The 23,208-nt window shown below is 47.2% G+C and overlaps 1 protein-coding gene across 13 annotated transcripts in view; it reads right to left on the minus strand.

The window, feature by feature from the left end:
* The window catches only part of arhgap12b (Rho GTPase activating protein 12b), a 50,700-nt gene that overhangs the window by 13,538 nt on the left and 13,954 nt on the right, over positions 1-23,208 (minus strand). The window contains exon 1 of one of the 13 annotated variants that reach the window (XM_068581659.1): positions 2,476-2,672. The exons of the other annotated variants lie outside the window; for them this stretch is intronic. Within the exon in view, the coding sequence (XP_068437760.1) occupies positions 2,476-2,562 (87 nt within the window). The 5' untranslated portion in view covers positions 2,563-2,672. Of the gene's footprint in view, positions 1-2,475; positions 2,673-23,208 lie in introns of those variants that run through there. 13 annotated transcript variants of the gene reach the window in all.

Below are 23,208 nucleotides of genomic sequence, written 5' to 3' on the forward strand. Positions count from 1 at the left end.
GGCATCTGCAATCAGGGAGCAGACAACTGGAACCAGGAAGTAGACACCTGCAACCAGGGAGTAGACAACTGGAACCAGGAAGCAGACACCCTGCAACCAGGAAGCAGACATCTGCAACCAGGGAGCAGACACCTGCAACCAGGGAGCAGACACCCTGCAACCAAGGAGCAGACATCTGCAACCAGGGAGCAGACACCTGCAACCAGGGAGCAGACACCTGCAACCAAGGAGCAGACACCCTGCAACTAAGGAGCAGACACCCTGCAACCAGGAAGCAGACACCTGCAACCAGGAAGCAGACACCTGCAACCAGGAAGCAGACACCCTGCAACCAGGAAGCAGACAACTGCAACCAGGAAGCAGACACCTGCAACTCGGAAGCAGACACCTGCAACTAGGAAGCAGACACCCTGCAACCAGGAAGCAGACACTCTGCAACCAGGAAGCAGACACCCTGCAACCAGGAAGCAGACACCCTGCAACCAGGAAGCAGACACCCTGCAACCAGGAAGCAGACAGGAGGTCCGGTGATCGAGCACGCCGGACTTGCTGAAGGGTTTTCATTGCAAGCGGCCAACGGCAGCAGAGTAACTTTGTGACAAATGTGACCCCCTGCAGTGTCGGCGTGGACAGACTTCAGAGACGGTTCAAACAGTGTTGTCTCTGGAAGAAGAAAAAAAATTGGCGGCATCTGAAGGCCGCTGAACAAAAGCCAGACGGCTATGTTACCATGGCTACTGTTCAGAGCTTTTAACGTTGTTGTGAAAGACTCCTGCTTTTTGACTGTCGCCAGCTCCGTGTCTCTGCAGCACCAAACGTTCTGTCAAACAGTGAGCGGATAAACCACCACCACGGAGTTAATGTCAGAGGCTCTGCCAGCACCACGCCTCTCCCCGTCTGTTCGTTTCAGGTGAGGAATGCACTGCAGTCAGAGTCTAAACTGTTCTCGGGACACAGATGGGACTTCCTGTCGGTTTTTGGAGTAACAGGAATATTGTTCACAGAAATGATTATTTAATATCCTGCACACATTCCGGAGCGGAGGAAAGGATTCAGCCGCGTCCTGCTGTTCTCAGTGAGGTTACACCCGCTGCTTCCCAGTTTCAGTCCAACGCACGGCGAGTGCTGCAGCGTTGGAGTCAAACTGCCGAGAGGTGAGCATTCGGCCGGCCTCGGGGCTCAGACTCGTGCCGCAGCTCTGTCTGCGTTTGGAGGGAATTATGTGGGATGGATTGAGCCGAAGTGCAGACGATTGAGTGTGAGGCTGGGACTGAGGGACGCAGACGTATCTGGATGTTCGTGACTGTAGCGCCATAAAGCCCTCGATTCATCATTTCCCATAATGCAACCCCTGTTGTGTCTGACAGTTATTTGAGACGGTTAGTTTAGGCTCGTACAAACTCAAGGAAAAGGCCGGTCTCAGTTTAAAGTTTAGACCTCTAACATAAGGATAAGAGCGAGGGGGAACGCAGACCATGTTGGAGAGCTGCTGAACCACGCTCACCTCCAAGCATTTATTTAATTTATATATATATATTATATTGTAACGTTCAGCTGTCAAACGAGAGTGTGACCCGGCCGTCAAGCTGACATCAGCAGAGCCAAAACCAAGCAGGAAACTGTTGAACACAAATATATCTCTGGAAACATCCGAGGCAAGAGACGCTCTACGCGGTGATAGAGTCTTGATTCATATTTAATCAGCGCTGCCTCGATTCAAAGTTTCATCAGAGTTTACGAGCAGTGACTGACTGCTGCGTCCTCGGCTCCGATTGGCTGTTTTCTCTTTAGGATTGTGGGATCTTGCAAATGTCAAGAGGGGGGAAAAGGAGGCAGAGAACCGTGTTTGTTTTGTTTTATCCCCAAGACTGTTTGAGCAAATATAACAAGTTATAAAGTGCAGCATTAATGAGCAGACATACAGAGATAAAGTCAATAGAGCTCAGTAACTAACTGCTCCCTTCAATCTTTAAATAGAAGTGATGTCAAAAAACAATAGGCGCCCTGCTTTTGCAAAGTTGGCCAGTTTTGTATCAGACCGAAACGCCTCATGCCATGTGCAGCATATGCTGGGGGAGAAGTCCAACACATGCCTGAAACAGCAGGAGACAGCGAGGGCTCTTTTCTGCAGAAGGTGACCAACTGAACTGCACATCAAGTGTTTTACTGGCAGGGTGTTATAGCGCGTGCTCCTTTCAGACAGGCAACCTGCTACCTGGAAGTCTATTTAACAGTTTTAAAATAGAACAAAGCGGAAAGTTCTCAAAGTAGAAATGGATACTTTGAGGAAAAGAAGGACACCGGGAAATGAATTGTTACGGCACATGCGATCCAATCTGTTAATAAGCAGCCCCACCACCACCACCACCACCTGTTCTACATTAAGAGTGGACACTGCCATGATTAAAATACCTCCTCACAAAAAGTCCACATATCTTCCTGTCTCTCGTGTCGGGTCCCTATGGGCTTTGTCACCTTGTGTCCGGAGCCGCACACAAACACCTCGTCGTCGTCCTCCCCGGCTCTCCTGTAACCTCGGAACGTACTGAACGCACGACGCATGGCGATGCTCGGCGGCCATCAAGTGTGACGGGAGACACTTTGCCTCCCTGCGAGGCACACGAGCTCCATGTTTTGTTTTTCCCTCTCCTCCCCCCCTGTCCGGTCTTCCTGGCTGTGTCAACGGTCCGGCTGTGAAGGCAGGAGGGGAATTTCAGAGCGACTGTGTGACAACTGACAAGAGGCGAAAGAGGGAACCGGATCCGTCTGCCTCACACAAACGCATCTGACGCAACAGGAAATGGCGTTAAACAATCCAGAGCTTCCTCTATCAGAGCGTGCTTCTGTGTGTTTGACTCAGGTCGGGGGCACCGGCAGACACAGTTGACAGATGAACCGGCCGGTCGGGTGGTCCTCAAACGCGTCACTGTGCATCTTTCACCTGGACAAATGAGTGCGAGGGCGACGGACGATTGCGCAACAACGTATCGGCAAAGTTGTCGCCTTGTTTCAAAGAGAGTCAGAGTTGGGGAATTAGACGGCAAGAGGAAGGAAGACAGAAAGGATGTGGCAGAAGAAAAAAATGAGAGATGAAGTGATGAGTGAGGAGTAAATTAGTATGCTCGTGTCTGTTATCAGCTTCAACATTTCCCTGCGTGTAATGCACATCTTTCAACAACACAGCGCTGGCCTTTCTGCTCTTTCAAACACATGTCTGGTTTTCTAATCACTAACAGAATGTTTGAGAGGTTTTATTTATTATTTGTAATTATACAAAACAGATCCATGAGTGATGGAATATTTTTGCATTAGCACCTGGTTGATACTGAAAAAAATATGATATACAATATTATGTGCATATTCATTTTCTATCATAAACACCTATTAATCCTGAAGTGGGCAAGATGAAGATTGAGTGCATTTTTCTTTCTTCTTTAACATAAACACATGCGATAAAACATTGTCTGTGTATAATAAACATGTCAAAGAAATTGTCTTAAGTATTTTGATACTTGACCTTGAAGTCATTATAAAATATGATATACTGTGTTATGAATATTGCCATGAAGCATTATAAACATATTAAATAGGTTCAGAAAGCATGATAGATGTAGGGATTGTAAACATGTCCTCTGCATGCTGTACTGCTTGCAGCGGATAAAAGTATATCTGATGTGTGATGAGCTAAACACTGCCTGCATCAATATCATCAGCTCACGGATCAACAACATCCAACAATGGAAGAAACTCTTAACTTTTACATATTCATAACTGGGGGTCAGTGAATCCTTCCCACAATGCACTGGTACAGAATCGCGCCCTGGCTCTGTGCTCATCCGCAGACCGTTGACTGGTTTGAGGTGAAGGAGATGTGACAGAGAGCTGGCAAGGCGGGGGCGGGGGTCTCTGACGGGCAATTAAAAAAAGAAAGCACCTGAGGGGGGGCAAGAGAGAGGGAGGTGTGCAGGAGGGATGATGGAGGGAGACACAAGACTGCAGGAGAGAGAGAGGGAGAGGTGTGCCGCTGAATGCAGAACACATCTTAGCAGCAGCAGCCTGTCTGCACGGCCGTGATGGATGAGTCCCAGACCGCGGGGCCGGCGCCGTATAGAATCCACCGCAAACTGGATGCATTATGCAGCCTGGAGAGCGAGCGTGGGAACGCCCAACAAGGAAACCTGCGACTTGATTCAACTCAGGGGGCCGAGGAGATGAGAACCGGCCCGATAATGGAGATTAGACTCGGCTGTGTGGAACACGGCTTACTGCAGCCCTCTTGTGTACACCCATGTTGGGAATACTACTCTGCACCCCCCCCCCCCCCCCTCCTCCTGCTCTAGCCTCCTGTCCCACTGGGCATGTACAATCCCGGGAAAATAACAGTGTGTGTGTGTGTGTAAGGGAGCGCAGGTCAGGGTGAGGGCAGCAATGGGGACGCGGGGCTGTAGTTGCACCCCGAGTCCCCTTGGTGTCTCTGTCGGGTCGGGCACTGCGAGTGGGAGGGAGTCTCCCCTCAAATGCGCCCGAGTCATGAGGGGCGTGGCCTGAGTGGGGAGGGGAGGGGCTTTCTCCCCGAGCACACATGGCAACCGGCTCTGCAGCATCGCGGCGCTGCACTCGCATCAGTGATGATGTTGTATCTGAGCAGCTCTTAACGCCTTGGACACATTCGGTCATGCTGCTGCGGCTGATTCACAATGTGCTGCTAAATCACGACACTGCTGCTGCCGCCAGGATCCCGACGGAGACGGAGAACATAGAAACCGTCACATCGGCCCTCCGGACCTCACAATGGGTTCTAGTTTGTCAAGGAAGAGACACATCTTGAAACTCGTACGGTGTATAAATCACCAAGTGGCGGAGCCTTGAGATATAAATCTGACCTGCTGGTACGATGTGAGTGCCAAGCCTCTTCAGTGACCAGTCGTTCACATCTCAGGCAAATGAGCACAATCAAGAAAAGTCAAAGCTTGACGTCTCCTCTCTCACTGACGTCCAGATCCATCCCCAAGAGCTACTGTTGTGTCTTTTGCGTGGCCCTTGGAGTTTCTACGTGAATTAAAATGACAATACTTTTGGACATTGTGCTGCTTTTGGTTGACATCAACTAAAGAAGTAGCTGTGCGAAGAATTGAACAAACATAAGGAGCTCTAATCTGGCCACTGTCACAAGCTCGCGTTAAGCGGGATCGATTTTATGGACATTGAAATGCATTGATGGTGGACGCAGCCCACGAGCCACGACCCATTTCAGACATTGTTATTAGTGCTTGAGACTGTGTGAAGCATACAGTAACTTTTAGCATGCTCCTAAAGGACGGCATACTGTCAATGTTGTCTTAAAAGTCACGTATTGAGCTGGTTAAGGTTAACCAACTACGCACTAAACCCTATGAAACAAAGTACCAGAGATGGCGAGGTATACTTAAAAGTAAAGTAGAATAAATTTGATTTAACAGAAGCACATGGGGGATGCTGAAGTGATCAAATTATATCGAGGTGTTTAAGACATTTTGTCCACCTCATGTACAGTACATCAAGGAGGGCAGATTATTAGGTGTACGTCATAAAGTTGCACTCAGTTTATTATCTGTGCGTCATAAATTGTCTTTTGTGTTCTCTTCCCCTTAAATAAATATTCTGTGTGACATCCTCTCTGATGTAAACAGGTCTTGAAGAGAACTAACGCAGGTAAAAAAAAGAAAACTGTGATGGAGAAAATATCCCAGCAGTGATGCTAAAATATTGACTGTGCTCCGTCTTCTGTCATGGACGTGGCACCATGTGTGCGTTTCCCCTTAACCTGGTTACGTAATGCGATTGTGTAATTCAATGAGATGAAAGCAGGTTTGAAGGAAGTGCGATGGGGTGGGGGGGGGGGGATATTATGTGGCGTGGAGACTGACGGCGCTGCCTCCGTGGCCATGGCGACAGTTGCGCTTGCACAGCCGATGGGGGTGGGAGGGGGGGTTATGGGAGGCGGGTGGGGGGAGTGTTTGAAGACAGGCCGCGGGGGGTCAGGGGGAGCCGGAGCATCAATCCACTCTGCTCCCTCTGTTCTTTTGTCCTCCGTCCTCTCATCCTCCTCCGCTGACCTCCTCCTTCATCTCCTGCTTCCCTTTCCCTTCTCTAACCCTCTTCTCTTTTTTCTGCACACACACAAACACACACACACAAACACACACACACAAACACACCGCTGCCTCCTCTGATGATCATGCACCAAACCTCTCCCTAGACCAGGAGGTATGACGCTGATCCATCTGACCAGATTAACATTAAACACCCCCCAAAATAACATTCACAAGCCTCGGTTCACTCTTCATAAGCAGACACGGACACACGCTGTTCAGCAAGGTGTGTTTAAACAACGTACGCGAGTCAGCAAAACACGAGTGGAAAAAACAACAAAAAATATATTAATTGAAGCCCGGAGATGAAAGTGAGTCAGCATCTTTTCTCTCTCGTCGGGATGACGACAGCTACTTTCATTTCACGGATCGGAGGACTCAGCGAGCCTCGCAACCTGGCGGCGACGAGAGCAATTAACCTTTTCTTGGTCCCAGGCTGATAGCGATTGGGCCAAAATGTCAGTCAGTGTCTGTGAAAATACACTGTGCTTGTGATGAACCTCCAGCGGAGTGTAACTGGTCCTATAGACACACTGCTGCTGCTGCTGCTGCTGCTGCTGCTTGGATACTGCAGACAAGAACTGCTCCAAGGCTACAGAAAAAGGGCACTTTTGTAGATTAGAGCACAGAACAATTTCACAGGGAAAAAACAGCTGCGGTCGACAGCCAGAGTTTTGGTGTCAAAAAAGGATTTGTCTTACATGATTTCAGATCCCCTTTTGAATCTCTGCTGCTCTGTTCATGTCCTCCTCGTGTGTTGCAGAGGGGCTTTGCTGTGCCTCTCCAATCCTATTTCAATCTGAAATGTTAATGAGCAAAGAGGGGGAGGGCGGGTTTTGCGAGGACGGGGAAGCCTGCAGTCCTGTGTGCATATGGGGAGACGCTGGCATTGGCCAAAAACCAGTCTGTCGTACTGGGCCGCGGTACGATCGGGCCAGTGAGCGGGCTTAACCGGAGCAGGGGGAATCATACAATTCATATCTGGGACAACACGTCCATGGTTATTTTATAGGCACCCAATGGATCGCAGGGTTTGGCTGCTATTTTTGGGGCTAAGCTAAACTAAACACAGACAGACGCCTCCTTCACAGCCCGGTTCCTCTCTTTAAAGCGTATGGAGACATTCCTGGAGAGGTGTTTTCAAATGTCTGGGTGTCCATCACAAATATCAGCGGGTCAGCGCAGGAATATACAGCTGCTGTGTGTGTGTGTGTGTGTGTGTGTAAAGATGTACGCTTGCGAGACACCGAGCCGTGGTTTGTGCGTGTGATTGCATAATGCTGCTCGCCGTCAGCGAGCATACGATATGATTTGTGCAACGAGCGGCTTGAGGCGGCGCCACCTGCAGCACCTGGGCGTGCGGCGTCTCAGTGCCCTGTGGCGTGCGTTTCTGTTCCGGCTCAGTGTGATCATCAGATCAGTGCAGCCCGGGCGCACACGCACGCAGTGTGAGATTAGGTGGCGACCTCCCGTTCTGAAAAGTGCAGCTAATGGTGACGTGCATTCTCTCTAATTACTATTAGGGGGCGACTCCTCTGGTTGTATAGAAGTCTATAGAAAATTACTCTACCCTTCTCTCTATTTATTCCCTCAGTAAACATGAGTTTATGGTCTTAATCTCTACGTTCAAGCATGATGGTAATTTAGTAAATTATGGTCTATTTGAGTCAAATAAACCATGAAGCAGGGTATGCTTAAGAGGGTCTACAAGTTGATTGACAGGTCATTGACATTAGCAGAGCCAAATACAGCATCTCTACTTCACTCTTCCAATTACCAAATATGGTCTGTTCTTAGGTTGAAAAAAACAAAGATGGCGACCGCCAGAAAGCCGAACTTGTCACGCGGCCCACAGGTACAACGACTACATCCACTTCTTATAAACATTTTTTTGCCGTAGTTCTTACTACTGATAGCTGAAGGGGCTAGCACAAGTCAGTCACAACAGCTCTTTGGGTTTACTCTCGTCTGGAATGTCTTGAATCGTAAACCATTTGGTTGCTTGCTCATGGTCAGTCAGCAAATTCCAGTAACCAGCAGGCCTCTCCTGTGAGAAACACACAGGGAAGAGGAGTGAACCGGAGACTATGGCTGCACATATGCACGCTATACAGAAACTCCTATGTTTCGCCCCTCGAGCAGAGGTCAAGGGCCACAGATCAACACAGCAGAAGCTGCCCCCCGGGCCAACCGGCAGTCTGTCCAGTCTGTGCGCTGCACTCCCTCCTCTTCCTCTGCATTGTGAGCCAAAACCTTTGACTCCGATACACTGCGATCACAGAGCCGGACTTGCGGGGTGGGATGACGGAGCAGCGCTGCGATCCGTTACCCATACAAGCGCCCCATAAAAAAAAAAGGGGGGAAGAACGAGATGTGATGGATTCGATGTACACTCCTGAGAGAGGAGATGGAGCGGGAAGGGGCCCCATAAATGAATCCTGGCTGCACAAGTCAAACGACCTGCCAGCGGCCTGACAGCATCAATTTGTTCTGTTTAGGGTCTGAGGGGGCGGGGAGAATATCGACGACACAGTCAATTTCTGTAATGGAACTGGCAATGCCAAATCTCTCGTATTACTCACTTCGAGGGGTCTTTGCCAATCAAAGACGCTGTGTTCAAACCATCAGGTTTTCTCCCACCGCAGGGCCAAAAGAAACAGAGTGCTGACACCACTAAAATATCACACTTTGAGATGAGGAAAACTTGCTCAATTAGTGCCACTGCAAACTGATTTCAGGTCAGCTTTTCAGCAAGAAGCACATCAATATCATGTTCCGCACAGGAAACCAGTCGGCTATACATTCGACATAGACGTTTACAGCTGGTGTCTGATCCAACCCCCCCGTGGCTCTGGCTATAAACAGAACAGCAGACAGCGCCGCCGTATTTTAAGACCTATTTTTGCTCCCGGAATTATTATTTCTCTCCGTTTCTCGGTGGTGTGGAGCAGAGACCGAGAGACTTAACAGCATTCCTGCGTGGCTGACAGCTAAGCCCTCGGTTAATGACTAAGCCGGCCCTCATGCCTCCAGCGTGATTGGTTCGGGCTAATTACGCTAGCTCGCTTCCATGGCTGCTGAAGAGCTGGTCGGAGGGGCCGAGGGAACCGCAGTGTGGACGCCGCTGGCCTTCAACGTACAGCAAGAAATGTGATGGATTGCTCATCAGAAAACTAATTTGCATCTAAATCAATAAGAAAAACCCAAATATTTGACAGTTACAGCTTTTCAAATGAAAGCACTTCCGGTTTGTCACTTCTTTTACATTGTAGTAAAGTTTAAGTGAATTAATAAAGTAAATAATTGGACTCTTAATAGATTGATTAAGAGTGTTAATATCAGATCGCAGTGCATCGTTAAAACAGTGTTGATGGACCTAATTTGTGATCGATTTATTATCCTTGGCCTATTCTGTAATAATACTTTGATTTTATATAACGCTTTTCTAAATACTCAAAGACGCTTTACATAGGAAGCTACAATGCAAGGTGCCACATCTAACTTTCATCCACCGTAGTTGCAGCTACGAGACTGATGCTGACCGACTTCATCAGGCCGACATATTTCAGTCAGCCTTCATGTTAGGTTTTAGTTTTATAAAATGTTTATTTGTTATTGTGGGCCTTTCATGGCTTTAGAAGTTTGGCAACGATGCAAGCCTCCATTGGTCAACCCTCTTTTCTTTTCTAAAGTCAAATATAACTTGGCGCGGGATGCAATGCATCCTCTTGTGCCTGACTGAATACATAAAGCAGCACAAACTATGTCATAAAAACTCGTTATCACTTATTCGACAAAGGCGCAGTAGCTCTCCCTCTCGGTCTCCAGCCGTTGTCTGGAAGGCGGATGGCTATAGTTTACACCAGCTTATTAATATTCCCTTAAATCTTCCTGCTAATCTGCTCGCTTTATGTGGAAACAGAGATGCTCAGGAGGGCTTGTGAGAGCTGGAGGAGACTTCCCTCTGCTCCGCTGCAGAATCTACTTTTAAATAATAACGCCTTAAATGATCATAAAAGCCTCACATTCAAAGGGAGGGAGTTTACTGAACGTTAAAACCAGCTTTCAACACAGCAGTGATTGTTCCATTTTTGTATTATTTTTTTAGAGCTGCAAGATGTAGTCGGTTAGTCAATAAAGAGATCAAATTATGTGATTTATTTTTTCTCTTCTACCATTGAAGACCCTTTAACTGTTGGTTGTAAACAACACACGTGAAGACGTCACTTTTGGACATTTATCACCATTTTAAGATGCTTTCCAATCGAGGAAATAATAGATAATGCAAATAACATGTTCATTTGAAAAGGGCAGTGAAAAAAGGGGCCAAACCCAAACTGCAATCCGTATCATATCACACAGATATTCGCAGCAAAGAGGCCCTCAAACAAACAACCTTGGCCCATAGATGTATCAGGCTTGCACCTGTCTTGAATAACGTCCTGTCGGCGCTGCGATCAGAGAATGACATTCCACATATCAGATTTCCAACGTCCAAATTGGTCCAACAAGTGCACCTCAGAAACGCTGAACGGCTTTCCATTCGGTGATAATAAGAGTAGGTCTACCTGTGCGTGTGTTCACGTGCATCACCTGACCGGGAGGCTCGCGCAACGAAACAAAGCTGCAACATTCACACCCTCCACGTGTCTGACGAAACCAATGTGAGCACGCAAGCCTCCTCATGTCAAGGAAAAATAGCACTTTTTACCGGAACACAAAGAGCTCTCCTGTTTTAGCGGATTAGGGTTCAGAAGAGGCAGATTACGTGAAGCTGTGAAGTTTCTGTGTTGGACTGACGAATTAATGGACGCTCTAAACGTGTCGCTAATATCGTTACGTCTCACGGAGCGATGAAAGCACGCGGGACTCCATCCTCTGCAGCCACCGGAGATTGAATTAGTCTCTTTTCTGTGAGTCCCGAGCGGCGCAGAGGAGAATAACAGGATGTGTCATGCACGTCCACCGCCAGTGGGATTGCATGGTCGAGAAACTATGTTACATTTCAAGCTGGTATCAGTTTTTTTTATTTTTTTTAAACTAAATAAATAAATAATGGAACAGATGTTCGGCTGAAAGGACTAATAAGTCAATAGACAAAAACAGATCGAGTTACTCGCCACCGCGTAACGGCCAAAAATATCAAGAGAGGACTGCAGCAGAGCTGGGACATCAACAATGTTAGATGGCAAAGACTTCACGGTACGCGGCAACACGTCTTCAGCGCTGGGAACTATTTCAAAGGTTACTGAAAGCTGCTGACAGCAAACAGATTACACGTGTTCATTCTATTATATCGGGTTGGAGACACTGAGGGGTCATTACTCTCTTATTGATCCACGCTGGACAAATGTCTTGGTAAAAGGGTCAAGGGTCACGCTCTCGTGAAGCATCACGTGGTGAAGTCTATATTGACCGCGTTCCAAATCGCAGGTCAGAAAATCCAGAGAAGCATGCCGACCCGCACACTGCAAAAAATGTGACCGTACGCTGGTATTTTTAGCGTACTGCATTTTACACACTATGCATTGAGAGGTACTGAATACCTTTTTGGTAAATACATGGTACAGTAGTGTGGGTATTGGTAGGCATCCATTGTGTGAGAAAGTCTTAAGCACCTGTTGTGACTAAGGATTTGCGAGCGGCTCCTTACGGATAACCATGCCTTGGCCTTAAAGCTTGTGGCAGAGACGTCGTGGTGAGCAAAGTCAGCTCATCAAAATGACAACGGTGGGGTGTATTACTGCAATGTTAAAGTAAGAAAACAATCCAGGACAAAACCTTGTTAAATAAGTTTTCCCAGATTGCAAACTAACATACTACGTAATACTCAATGTGTTCTGCATACTGCCTACAAAAAACAAAGTATACCCTTGATGTTGAAGTGTACAGTCGGCATTGTGAGCAGACATTTCTAAAAATACTAAGGAACGCAAGGCAAACACATCAGCCTTGAGAAGTATTACCTCACAACAATGGAAGTGCACTAACAGGCAACGTGAGGTCCATTTGTCTGTTATTAATCAAAATAATACACATGTAGTAAAACTTGGTCTGCATGTGCATCTAAGTAAACACACTCTGAAGAAGATCTTCTCTGCACAACAGTTAAATCGGAAATTTGTAAGAGAAAGAGAAAACAAAACAGTTTTCACGCTCAACAGTGAGGGTTTTTTGCCGGCGTGTGCCTGCAACGCAGCTTTATGCTGGCCCCCTTTTTCACTGTTTTATGACATTGTAAAATAGCCAGTGTAAAATACCACAACTCTATGTTGTATAATACTGCTGTACTGAGAAGAAAAACACACATGGCACCCTTTGAATAGCCGCTGTGCTTTAACATCAACATCCCTGTTGTCACCACTGCGCGTCTCTCATGCGTCCACCAGCAGGTGTATTCCAGTCCAGGTGAGACGGCGTGTTTGGCTGCGTTTTGGCGAACCGGCCCTGCTCTACAGAGGTGGGGTGTGTTGATGGATCGGTTGCAGCAGCCCGAGGTCTATTGGTGCCGTGGCACATGAAGTGCGGTGACGGCGCGGGACACAGCGGCTCTTGGTACCGAGGAAAACAATGGCCAGCCAGCCTCCAGCCTCCACAGCTGAGCAGCTGACAATGTGCGGAGGAGAGCTGGTGGCGGCGGGGGGGTTAAGAGAGGTGTAAAGAGTCACACAGGGTTGGCTTCTCCAGGCGGGAGGCAGCGCGCCTGAAGCACTGTGACACAGAAAGAAAGACAGAAAGGTCCTGGAGACAATAATGAAACCACAGCGGGTCGACTTGACAGCTGTGGTTGCCACGGAGAGAAGGTGGTGGGCGGAAAGAGAGTAAAGCCGACTCGGCTTAAGTCTTTTCTCGGCCTTTACGGGGGGCCAGGTGTGTGTGTGTGTTGAGTCAGGACGAGGAGAAAACCCATCCTATGTCAAATAAAATTGCGCTCGCCCGTGTGCGCTCCAACCTCGCGGCGGCGGCGCCCGCCACGTCTCACGGCATCAGCTCTGTGCGCTGACAGACTCCGTCCTCGTCAGGCAGCAGCCATTCACGCTGAGCTGCGTTTGCCCTGCAGTTAAGTGAAGGTCGGCTCCTCTTTGTGCTCTCTCTGTGAGGCAGTTATAGACTCCTTTTGATGCGGAAAGAGGACACTGGAAACAACCATCAGGCCTCTTCCGTTCTTACGCAACCCCCCGAACGCTGCACAATAGACGGGCATGGTTCACCAGGACGCCTGGGGGCAATCTACTCCAACCACTTTACTAATATACTATACACAAGTAGCATCAGTACAGAGAGTTCCAACAATGTTTGGACCAAAACTGCATGAAAAAAGTCAGAATAAGTATTGAGATCATTTACTCACTTAAAAGTACAAACTATTATTATTATATGATCAATAATACGGGATGATTATGACTCAAAATGGATTTTAATGGTGTCGCTGGTCAATGTGGAGCTGATTAAACTAACTTCCTTTAGACTATAGGTTACTGAGCCTCGTGAGCGGAGTGAGAAACACTCCAGGATGACGGAGAGTTAATGAGGAGAGAAACATGAGCTGTAGGCTTGATTAATGTGCAGATTACATTCCCGGTTTAGTCTTCTAAGGTACAAAATGTAAAAGAAAATGCTAAGATCTCAATTTTTCCAGAGTCCAAAACGCGTCTCAAAATGGTTTGTTCTGTCTGATCGGACAGTCAAACGTTCAGGTCACAAGTCAATGGAATCATTCTGAGGTTTTGTCTCTAAAATACTCTTTTTGAAGGCAAGACCACTCAGTGTTAGTGTTCATCACCGTTGAATGAAGAGAGACCTCACGTTAGTATATAGGCTGTTCTTCCCCTTGCATCATGTTAGCTAGCTAAAGCTAGAGACCAGTGTCTATTAGTTTTTAAGTAAACAAATTAATACAATTGTAAAACTGCAAGAACATGGGCCATATATTAACCTCTACAATGTGATTTTAGTTGTTTCTTTCTAAAAACTGAAAAATGTCCTTAAATAAGCTGTCAGGACTTCTCCTTATTCTCAATATTCTGAGGCAATTTCCACCACAGACAAACCAAAAATGAATCAAAAAAACCTCCCTTAGTGAAACTGTGGGTCCGTCACCTGGGACTCAGACGAGACCCACTAACGCCTGCTCTACTCCGCCCTCAGCCAAGTAGCCTAAGCCTCGCCGGCGCTACTCACCCAACACATCCACTAAGCTCGTGGACGGTGCCGAACGACAGATACTCACAATGTAGTGTGGGCTCTTCAGGTACGAAAACATGGTCCAAAAAGAAAGGAAAAGAGAGAGAGAGAGAGAGGAGAGAGAGTCCAGTAGGGGCCCGGCGGGGGGTCCCTAGCCTGAGGTATGCTGATGTCTCCGCTACTGCAACGGCCTCACTGCATCCACACTGCCGACACACTGAACAGACCAGCAGAGGCCTCGGCGGCCGATTAAAGGATCTTAAGATCTATTTAGGGCCTTTCTGCTGGCTTCTTAAATAGGAGCACTCATTAGCTGAGTGACCTGAGCCTCTCAGAGTCACAGAGAGACAGAGAGAGACAGAGAGAGCAGATGAAAGCGGGGAAGGCGAGAAAGAGGCTGAGTGGATTGCTTGACGGGTGGCCATGCTCAAAGTTCACCCTCCGGGCCATAAAAGGGCAAAGTTGTCGACCCCGGGGTCATAAAGTGTGCGGTTCACACGCTCCAGTCACACAGGCTGACGCTGCTCTGAATGTAACTGAGGTACAAACCAAAAACGACCCAATCAAACACAGCCACAACAAAAAGCAACGTGAAACACAATGTCTACACCGCGACTGACATGTGACAAGCAGCAGTCACCAAATTGCAAAAAAAAAAAAAAAAAAACACACACACACAAAGACAACCCTGTCGTTATTCGCGCCTTTGTCGAGTGTCGGAGGAAAGATTATCGAGATTAGATTTTGGGGTTGTGGGTAAGTCTGCCACCAGCTGTGTGTGTGAAAACAAAGTGATCACAGCTGATCCCCAGACGCTCGCTTTCACTGCTTCCTCCCAGGCCGGCAGCGGAAAGGTCAGCCAGAACGCTGAATAATGAGCCGGATGACAGATCAGAGACATCATCTACCTTGTTAGTCAAGCGGCAGATTGGGGGGTGGAGTTGTCCGCCACGTATTCTCTCGAATGCCCATCAGGGGGCGACTCCTCTGGTTGTATAGAAGTCTATAGAAAAAGACTCTACTTCTTTCTTTATTTATTCCCTCAGTAAACATTATAACATGAGTTTATGTCTCAATGTCTAGTTTCCAGTCTTCTTCAATACAGCATGATGTTTATTTAGAAAATGATGGTCCATTTAGATTCAAACAGCCCAACAAGCTGGGTACACTTCAGGGAGGGGCTATCTTATGATTGACAGGTTACAACCAGTGTTTTGATTTTACAACTTTAACCTTTTCACAGTGTTTTTATTTTATGACAGCTAATTGTAACATTTTGGTCGCCTAAAAATGTCTTACTCAGTGTCTTAAGACACTGAGTAAGACATTTTTAGCCAATTGTACCTAAAAATCTTAAAACTACCCAACTTGACCGTTGTCCAGAAACCAATAGGGGACGTCACGGTCACTAAGAGCACTTCTTGCATGCCTCCTATGGTGTCAGTATAATTGGGCATCAGAAGTGATGACCTGATTGCCATACATGTCTTGTTTTATTTGGACTACAATGTTCATTTTTGGCTTTAATATATAAAAATGCCCATTGTGTTTTCAGGGTGACAGGCGCAGACTGACCAGGTATGTGAACTGTGAGTGCCACTGTGAATTGCGTTTGGAAAAGTTAAGCAAGGCGCTCCAGCAGCGCTGGCTTTCTCCAGGCACGGATCCACATATTGTCTGAGTGAAGAGCTGATTTCTGTCACTCAGTGGCGAACGTCACAAACGGACTCTTCCGTTATGTTCATAAAGATTTGTTGGTAACACTGTAACATGCAGTCAAATGCAGACACACTGCATCATGATGCAAGGTTACATATTCCCAACACACACACACACACACACACACACACACACACACACACACACACACACACAAAATGGACCAAATACGCCACTGTAGCAGGCTTGCTGATGCATCAGCGCACCTCGACTTCAAATCAATAATGAATCCCTAATCATAGCTCCAGGCTGCTTCCAAGAGCTGGCAGATAATGAAGTGACACAGTGCAACAATTATGGATGAGTCACTCCGTAAATGTCTCAGCCCTAAAGATATCATTTCTATTGTTCAAACTGTGCCGCCCCTGCATGGGAAAGCACCGGAACAGCAAACCTGGAGATGAAGGCTACTTTCATCTCAAAGTCAAGGCAGCGTTTTTCGTTACGTGTTCATCGGTGTTTCTGCTTTATTCCCTCGCCGAACGGCCAAGATGTCGGAGACAAAGACGAGTGGGTCCGTACGTGCTCCACGAGATGATGACTCATTACCGCTCAGAAGAAGAGTGGGAGCGCCCCGGCCGTGGTGCATCGGGGGTATTAACCTCGTGAATCAGGTTAAATGGAATTTAAAGACGCGGCGAGAAGTGTTTTCATCTCAATGCCGTTTCGGCTTCGGGCGCGGCGGCGAAATGAGGAAGCGCTGTGCTCGAGCTATGAATATGCATTTGCTCTCATGTTGCTGATTTTCTAATGCTCCAAATTGAATGATCCTCCTCTCTAAAAGGTGACCCACATAAACGCCACGCTGCCACCCCGGAGGTTCGAGTGGCATAATTCCTCACATCTCTCTCTCGCTCTCCTCCTCTGCTGCCACACTCCAACTTGACCCTCTAACCCAACGCATGGGGAGATATAAGAGCATGTGTGTCTGTGTGTGTGTGTGCAGGCGTGCGCGTTAGCAGATATTAATGCCACCTGTCGGTATTACGCCGATTGAACGTGTGGCGCAGCGCAGAGGGGCGGCGTGCACTACTTCAACAGACGATAGCCGCCCACAAGGGAACTGGAGACTTCCTCCCAGACGGAACCAGCATGCTGTGGTAAACACACACACACACACACACACACACACACACACACTCGTACAAACACACACACACACACCTCGATCTTCAGCTCGAGGTGACAGACATGTTTCTTGGAACATGAGCCGGAAGGTGTCTGTTAAAAAAAGGGACGGTTTGCCTGTAAAGCTATTTATTTATCCAGATAGTCTTGGTGTGAGGAAATATATAATTCCACTATATTATATATGATTAGATGGCCATTGACCTGGGGTGCTCAAAGCGCTAAACAAAATACATTTTAAAAACCTCAACCGTCATGAATCTTTCCAGAAATCATGACCTGGTTACTCAAGCTGAACCCAGTACCGTGTGAAAACAATGGATCAAATGAAATAGTTTCTAAAGGAATCTCAAATATATTCCAGCCAACAGCAGACTGAAAATGTGAAGTGGCTATGTGCTTTTTCCCCCTTTGTCCATTCAAATACAACACATGACCTGTCGGGTTAACTGATTGCCATCCTCCACAAGGAGGAACAAATGTCTTTTTTTCTAATTATTATTGTGAAGGGTTATGAGAGACAAATGTCCCGACAAATGACCTTCAGAGAGTAGTGAGACATCAGCGCTAACAGAGGAGGAGGTATGGAGAGAGGAAGCCCTCAGGGAGGACGGTGAAGAGCAGAAAGCCGGGAGAGGATGGGTGGGGGGGCGTTTTTTTTTCTTATGTGGTCGGCAGACAGTATCGGCACATCTGGGCTGAGAAAGACCGCCAGCAGGGTCGCCTCCCACAGAGGGGACGGATGAAATCCACGACGAGGAAATCAAATTACCTGAGCAGAGACGGAGCCAAAAAGCCCAGCGGGCGGGCGGGACGACTCATCCTGCTCCTCCGCCTCAGAAACAACAAATAAATGCATATTTACAGAAACACAGATTTCTGTTCATCACACTACACCTCAGACATATGGATAACGTGCAAATCATTGCATAACGAGGCCTAACAGACCAAACTAGGTGGGAGGGATGCAGATGGTGTTGGTACAGGGGCTGCATTATTAAATAACAAGATAACTCTGATCAACATCTTATTTAAGTTGATCAACACACTGGCACAGCTCGGTGTGGGGAAACTGTTGTCCTGAAGCTCCCGCCACAAAATAATCCCACCTCCACCTTGGGTGTAAGGGAGCGGTCCTCCGAATAGAAAACACCTAGCCGCCTGCCACTCACTAAACAAAAGCATTGTATTCCAACGCTCCAACAACAGCACGAAAGAAGAAGACAGCAAACATAGACATGAAAAATGGAGGATTTTAAATGCCATCCATCCATTATCTGAACCGCTCATTAGGGTCGCGGGGCGCTGGAGCCGATCCCAGCTGTCAAGGGGCGAAGGCAGGGTTCACCCTGGACAGGTCGCCAGTCCATCACAGGGCAGACATAGAGACAGACAACCATTCACGCTCACATTCACGGGCAATTTAGAGTCCAATTAACCTATGCAGCATGTCTTTGGACTGTGGGAGGAAGCTGGAGAACACGGAGAGAACCCACGCTGCCACGGGATTTTAAATGCTCTAATATAATTTACTCAACCCATGAAGAAATGCTTAAAACTGCAATTAGAGATCTTGGTTTATATTGGACAGCAACTAAATCTTTGAGCGACTCTAACCAGAACGTTTTGGGCTTTTTGCTTGGAAATTGATTACCTAAATTGGCAGATTTTTTTTTGTCTATTGATTAAAAAGGAGCAGTGTGAGATTGCAAATTGCAACCCACTCAATACACCGCTGCTCAGCCCTCCCTTTACAGGACTGTAGTAACATGAGCTGCAAAGTGCGAATCTGTGGCGACGCCGTTCACCTCGCTCAGGGGCTGCCTCGCCATAATAACACTACTTTGGGAGTCGGACGGCGGCACCACGGTTTCACACTCTGCAGCTCGCGTTACCGCAGTGTCACAAGCGTGTTGTCGAACTCCAGACAGTGCAGATGTGAAGGACTTATTGTACAGGAAGTTGTACACGGATAAAACAAAGTCATGAATATTCCATTTTCTGCTTATAGATCCCCAGCACCGCCGCACACTGGCTCTTAAATCAACAAACCGTTTCAGCACTAAAAATAATCTACGGTTGAATTGATTGTGTAAATTGCAACCCTGAACATATTGAATCGATCAGGGGTAAAAGCTTTTTTTCTTGTGGTCGACATGGGTCCCGCCAGGCACTCGAGGCATTGCATATTCTAAATCAGAGCGCATGTGTTTACGTCTGTGACCCCGGTACTGCTGAGGAAACAGTCAGCCAGTTGCTGGAACATAGATTTCTCATAACATGTCACGTATCCGGTAAGAATACCAAACACCTATTGGCGATTTGTTCTCACAACATGAGAATGTGTGTGTTTTCTTCTGTAAGTAGACATTGCTTTGGGCTCTGGTTACTTGTGACGGACATTTGTCATTGTAGATTAATGAATAATAGTGGCCTTGTGGCGACGTGGCCAAGAAACATGGTGAAGTGGGCTGCTCATCATTAAAAGGGCACATTTAAATCTCCAGCCCATCTTCCCATTGGCTCACATGCCACCATGACTCAGGGTGCGTGAGCCTCTCCGTGTGCGTGTGCGTGTTGGCGGCGGTGGACGTGGAGTGACAGAAAGGTACATTGTGTCCCGTTCGTATGGGTCATGGGTCGCTCGTCCCACTACCCAGAGACCGCCAAGCCGGCCAGCGCTCCCCTCTCCGTGCCCCCCCCCCGTCCCTCTCTGTCTGCATCCATCCAGAGAAAAGTTCCAGTAGCCACTGTAAAGCCACTGTTGTGTGGCGTCTCTGTCAGGGAGAAGGCTGCCTCGTCATCTCTGTGCTGCCCAGTCACATGCTCTAAAGAAATGAACTGCATCATCAGCTGGCCACTGGTTCTGCGAGTCGCACTGAAAACATGCCCACGTCCTGAACTCTGGACTGCCTGCTGCCTCTTGAACTACACAGCAACGTATTCTCCGCTAACTGACGGCCGCCCTGCTGCCGTGTGACACCCGCTGCAAGGGGCACTTTTGCTCAGAATGATGGAATCACAATGTCTAAATTTGGGCGAAGAAAAAACAACTATGTCTGCTGGAAAAACACATACGATGCTGGTAAATAATCATGCTGCTCCAGAGTACCTTCGCAGAACCAGCCGTCCCATACAACCCCACTTTCCCAGGCTCCAACGTATCCAAGCGAACGGCCGCGTTCCCGTTCGTCCTCTGCGTGACCCATAAAAAGGGTCTCGGTTGGGTAATTGATCGTCACAGGGCCGCTTCTGTAGAAAGCAATTCAATTACCACCGGGCATGTCTTGCCACATTAGCGAGAATGGTGCTATTGTTTTGTGGAGCCGGCCGTGGCACGTAAAGGCAACTCTGTTCGCCAACTTGTCCGCGGCCCATTGACAGAGTGAGCGCCGGGCCGGGCCGGGCAGGGACTGGTGGACTCGGTAACCTTGAGCCACGAGGCGGTCCTCTCCTGCTGGCCGGTGCCGACGGGGATCTGGAGCGATGGTGCCGCTTGGTTGAAGCAAACAGGGTCAGTGGGTTTGCTTCACAGTAACAAAGAGAGATTGGATCGGGGCCCAAATAGGCACAAACATTTTTTGAGGATGGTCCAGACAGCTACTTCATGAGCTCAGGATTTTAACATGCGAGTTTGGCAATAGCTTGAAACAGGAACTATTTCAGGCATTCAGTGAACTAAAAAGTTCAAGTTATATTCATTTTCTGCTTCAAAGGAATACTTCCCTCTTAAGATTTTTGAAGAAAAAATAATTTCTTGCATGCCTCCATGGTGAACTGAGAGTCCAAAACGGTGTAAATATTTGATAATTTAAATGTATGTATAAAAACGTGCGTTTATGCAGCGTAATCCAGGTCTTGTTTAGCCATTCGTGCATTATCTCCAAAAGTTGTACTTATGCTATATTAATTATACTGCATGAGTTCTGCATGTTTTGATATAGTTTTTCTGTTAAACCTGGAGCATATTTGCATTCATTCATCACAGAATTACTCTGTTCCCATCTTTTTCTTCAAGAATTTAAAAGGTACCGCGTCATGAGTAAATGAGTATTCCTTCACACAATGTTAGGTGACTGACAGCTGGCCACTTCCCAGGCTTGAATGGACAATTTAATTCAACAAGACCAATTGTGTCAGACATAACTGGTTCAAAAATGTACATAAATTGTATTAGGGTCTGAACACAGGAGGTATTGTATAATATACAAACTATAAAGCCCTTATTTAAATTCATATTTATAGCCTTTATATATGGTCCTTTGAGTTTAGATGCCAACATCTAAAGCTGCCACGCCCTACTCTCACAACCCACCTGAGAGTGTATATTGAGCTCAAATGCAAATCTATTCTGACTGAGATTGTCCTCTTACTACTTTGATACGGAATAACAATGGACCTTAATTATTCACTAATTAAAAGATCTTTGTGTGGGCTAGATGTTTTCTCTTTGACATCACGCACCGCAACCCAATGGCCACTGGAGTGGCTGCCGCCTGATTTGAATGCGTCCCCATGGCTGCAAACGCCCACTCATTTCAGATCAATTGGGGGCTCAAGAGGCTGGAGGATTGGCTGGCAGATCAACAACAACCCTCTCTACTGGCCACCGGGAGGGGGTCCTGGCCCCGGGCCACAGAGCAGCCCCAAACTCTCAGAAAGACAGATTACTCGCCTTCCAGTTGACACGGAGGGCTACGAGCGAGAGACACAAGCGAGGAGAATGAATTAGAGGATTCGGCCAACGACGGAGATCTTCAACCAAGCAGAGAATAGCCTCTTGGAAACAGTCTTTGGGAATCAGGCGTGTGGCACACTTGGTTTCTGGACTGGAGGGGTTTTGCTACCGGGGTGAGGACCGGCAGCACGGCGCAAACGAGCGCATTGTTCGACATGATGAGAAAACGCTGGAACATGTTGGTGCGGGATAAACACGGGGTTTGAGGGGGCACGGGGGGTTTAACCCAGGAATGCACTGTACACAACCTCTTAATCCATATATGTAAGAAGATTGCATTATAGTATGTGTTTGTGTGGGCAGAGAGAGGAGGGGGGCAGTCTGTCCGGGCTGACCTGTAAGCCCCTCTGTCCCACAGTTGCCGGTGCGTGAAGCTCACCCAGTAACACTTTTTAGATGATTATGGCGCTCTGGCCTGGTCCGTCCCTCTAATCCCTACAAAACACTGGAAAACAACCAGCCGTACACATTAGTTTGCCATACACAAGTATGTTCAGAGGCTTATTCTCTGAAGCCGCCAAACGTGGCACACGGTACTCATACAACTGACCTTTGTCATGACTCTTTTTTGCGTGAACATTTTAATCAATTTAATGTTTTAAAAGAAATCAAGAAAACAAAATGTGTGTACGCCACAGAGTCACATAGTGAATGGAGCTTAAGGGAAGTCACTATAGTCAGATAATAATATGTACGTAGCGCAAAGATGTGAAAACAAGCATTAATGCCTTGTGCTCGTCTGAGCAGATGGTTCGTGGCGCTGGGGGTCAAAAGAGCTCAACTTTCTGGTGTCCCTTCACTGTTTAAACATTAGCATAGCATTAGAATGGATTTGGTCTATGTAACCTTCAAACAGTCCCTGCCTGGTCCCCAGCAGAGATTAAACAAAGAGAGACGGCTGGAGAAGAGTAACATGCTTAGCCAGTTATATCATAATCGTGCTATGATTGTGTTTCATTAGTACTTGATTGAGTAGATTTAATTAGCATGTTTGTCTTTCTGTAAGGAGGTTATGTCAAAATTGGCATATCAGGGATTAGGTGTGCTAATCTGAGAACAGACCGTTTGAAAAAAAGACACAATTTCAAGGATTTTCTTATTAACACAATTGTAATATTGACAATTTAATTTGCATCGAAACGTGAGCCTCACCGCACACATTTTGGTCCGATTTCTGAATTCCTGGTTTGAAGAATTGCTGCAAAAGAAAAGTGGAAAATGGAACTACTGCCTTATGTCAACAGAGAGGTTTGTTTTGCTCCTATTCAGGCAAGATAATGCTGACCCGACCAAGGTCCATCACGGATG

This window comes from Clinocottus analis, unplaced genomic scaffold (assembly GCF_023055335.1).
Source record: "Clinocottus analis isolate CAN_PGR_092001 unplaced genomic scaffold, fCliAna1.0.p SCAF_18, whole genome shotgun sequence".
NCBI lineage: Eukaryota > Metazoa > Chordata > Actinopteri > Perciformes > Cottidae > Clinocottus > Clinocottus analis.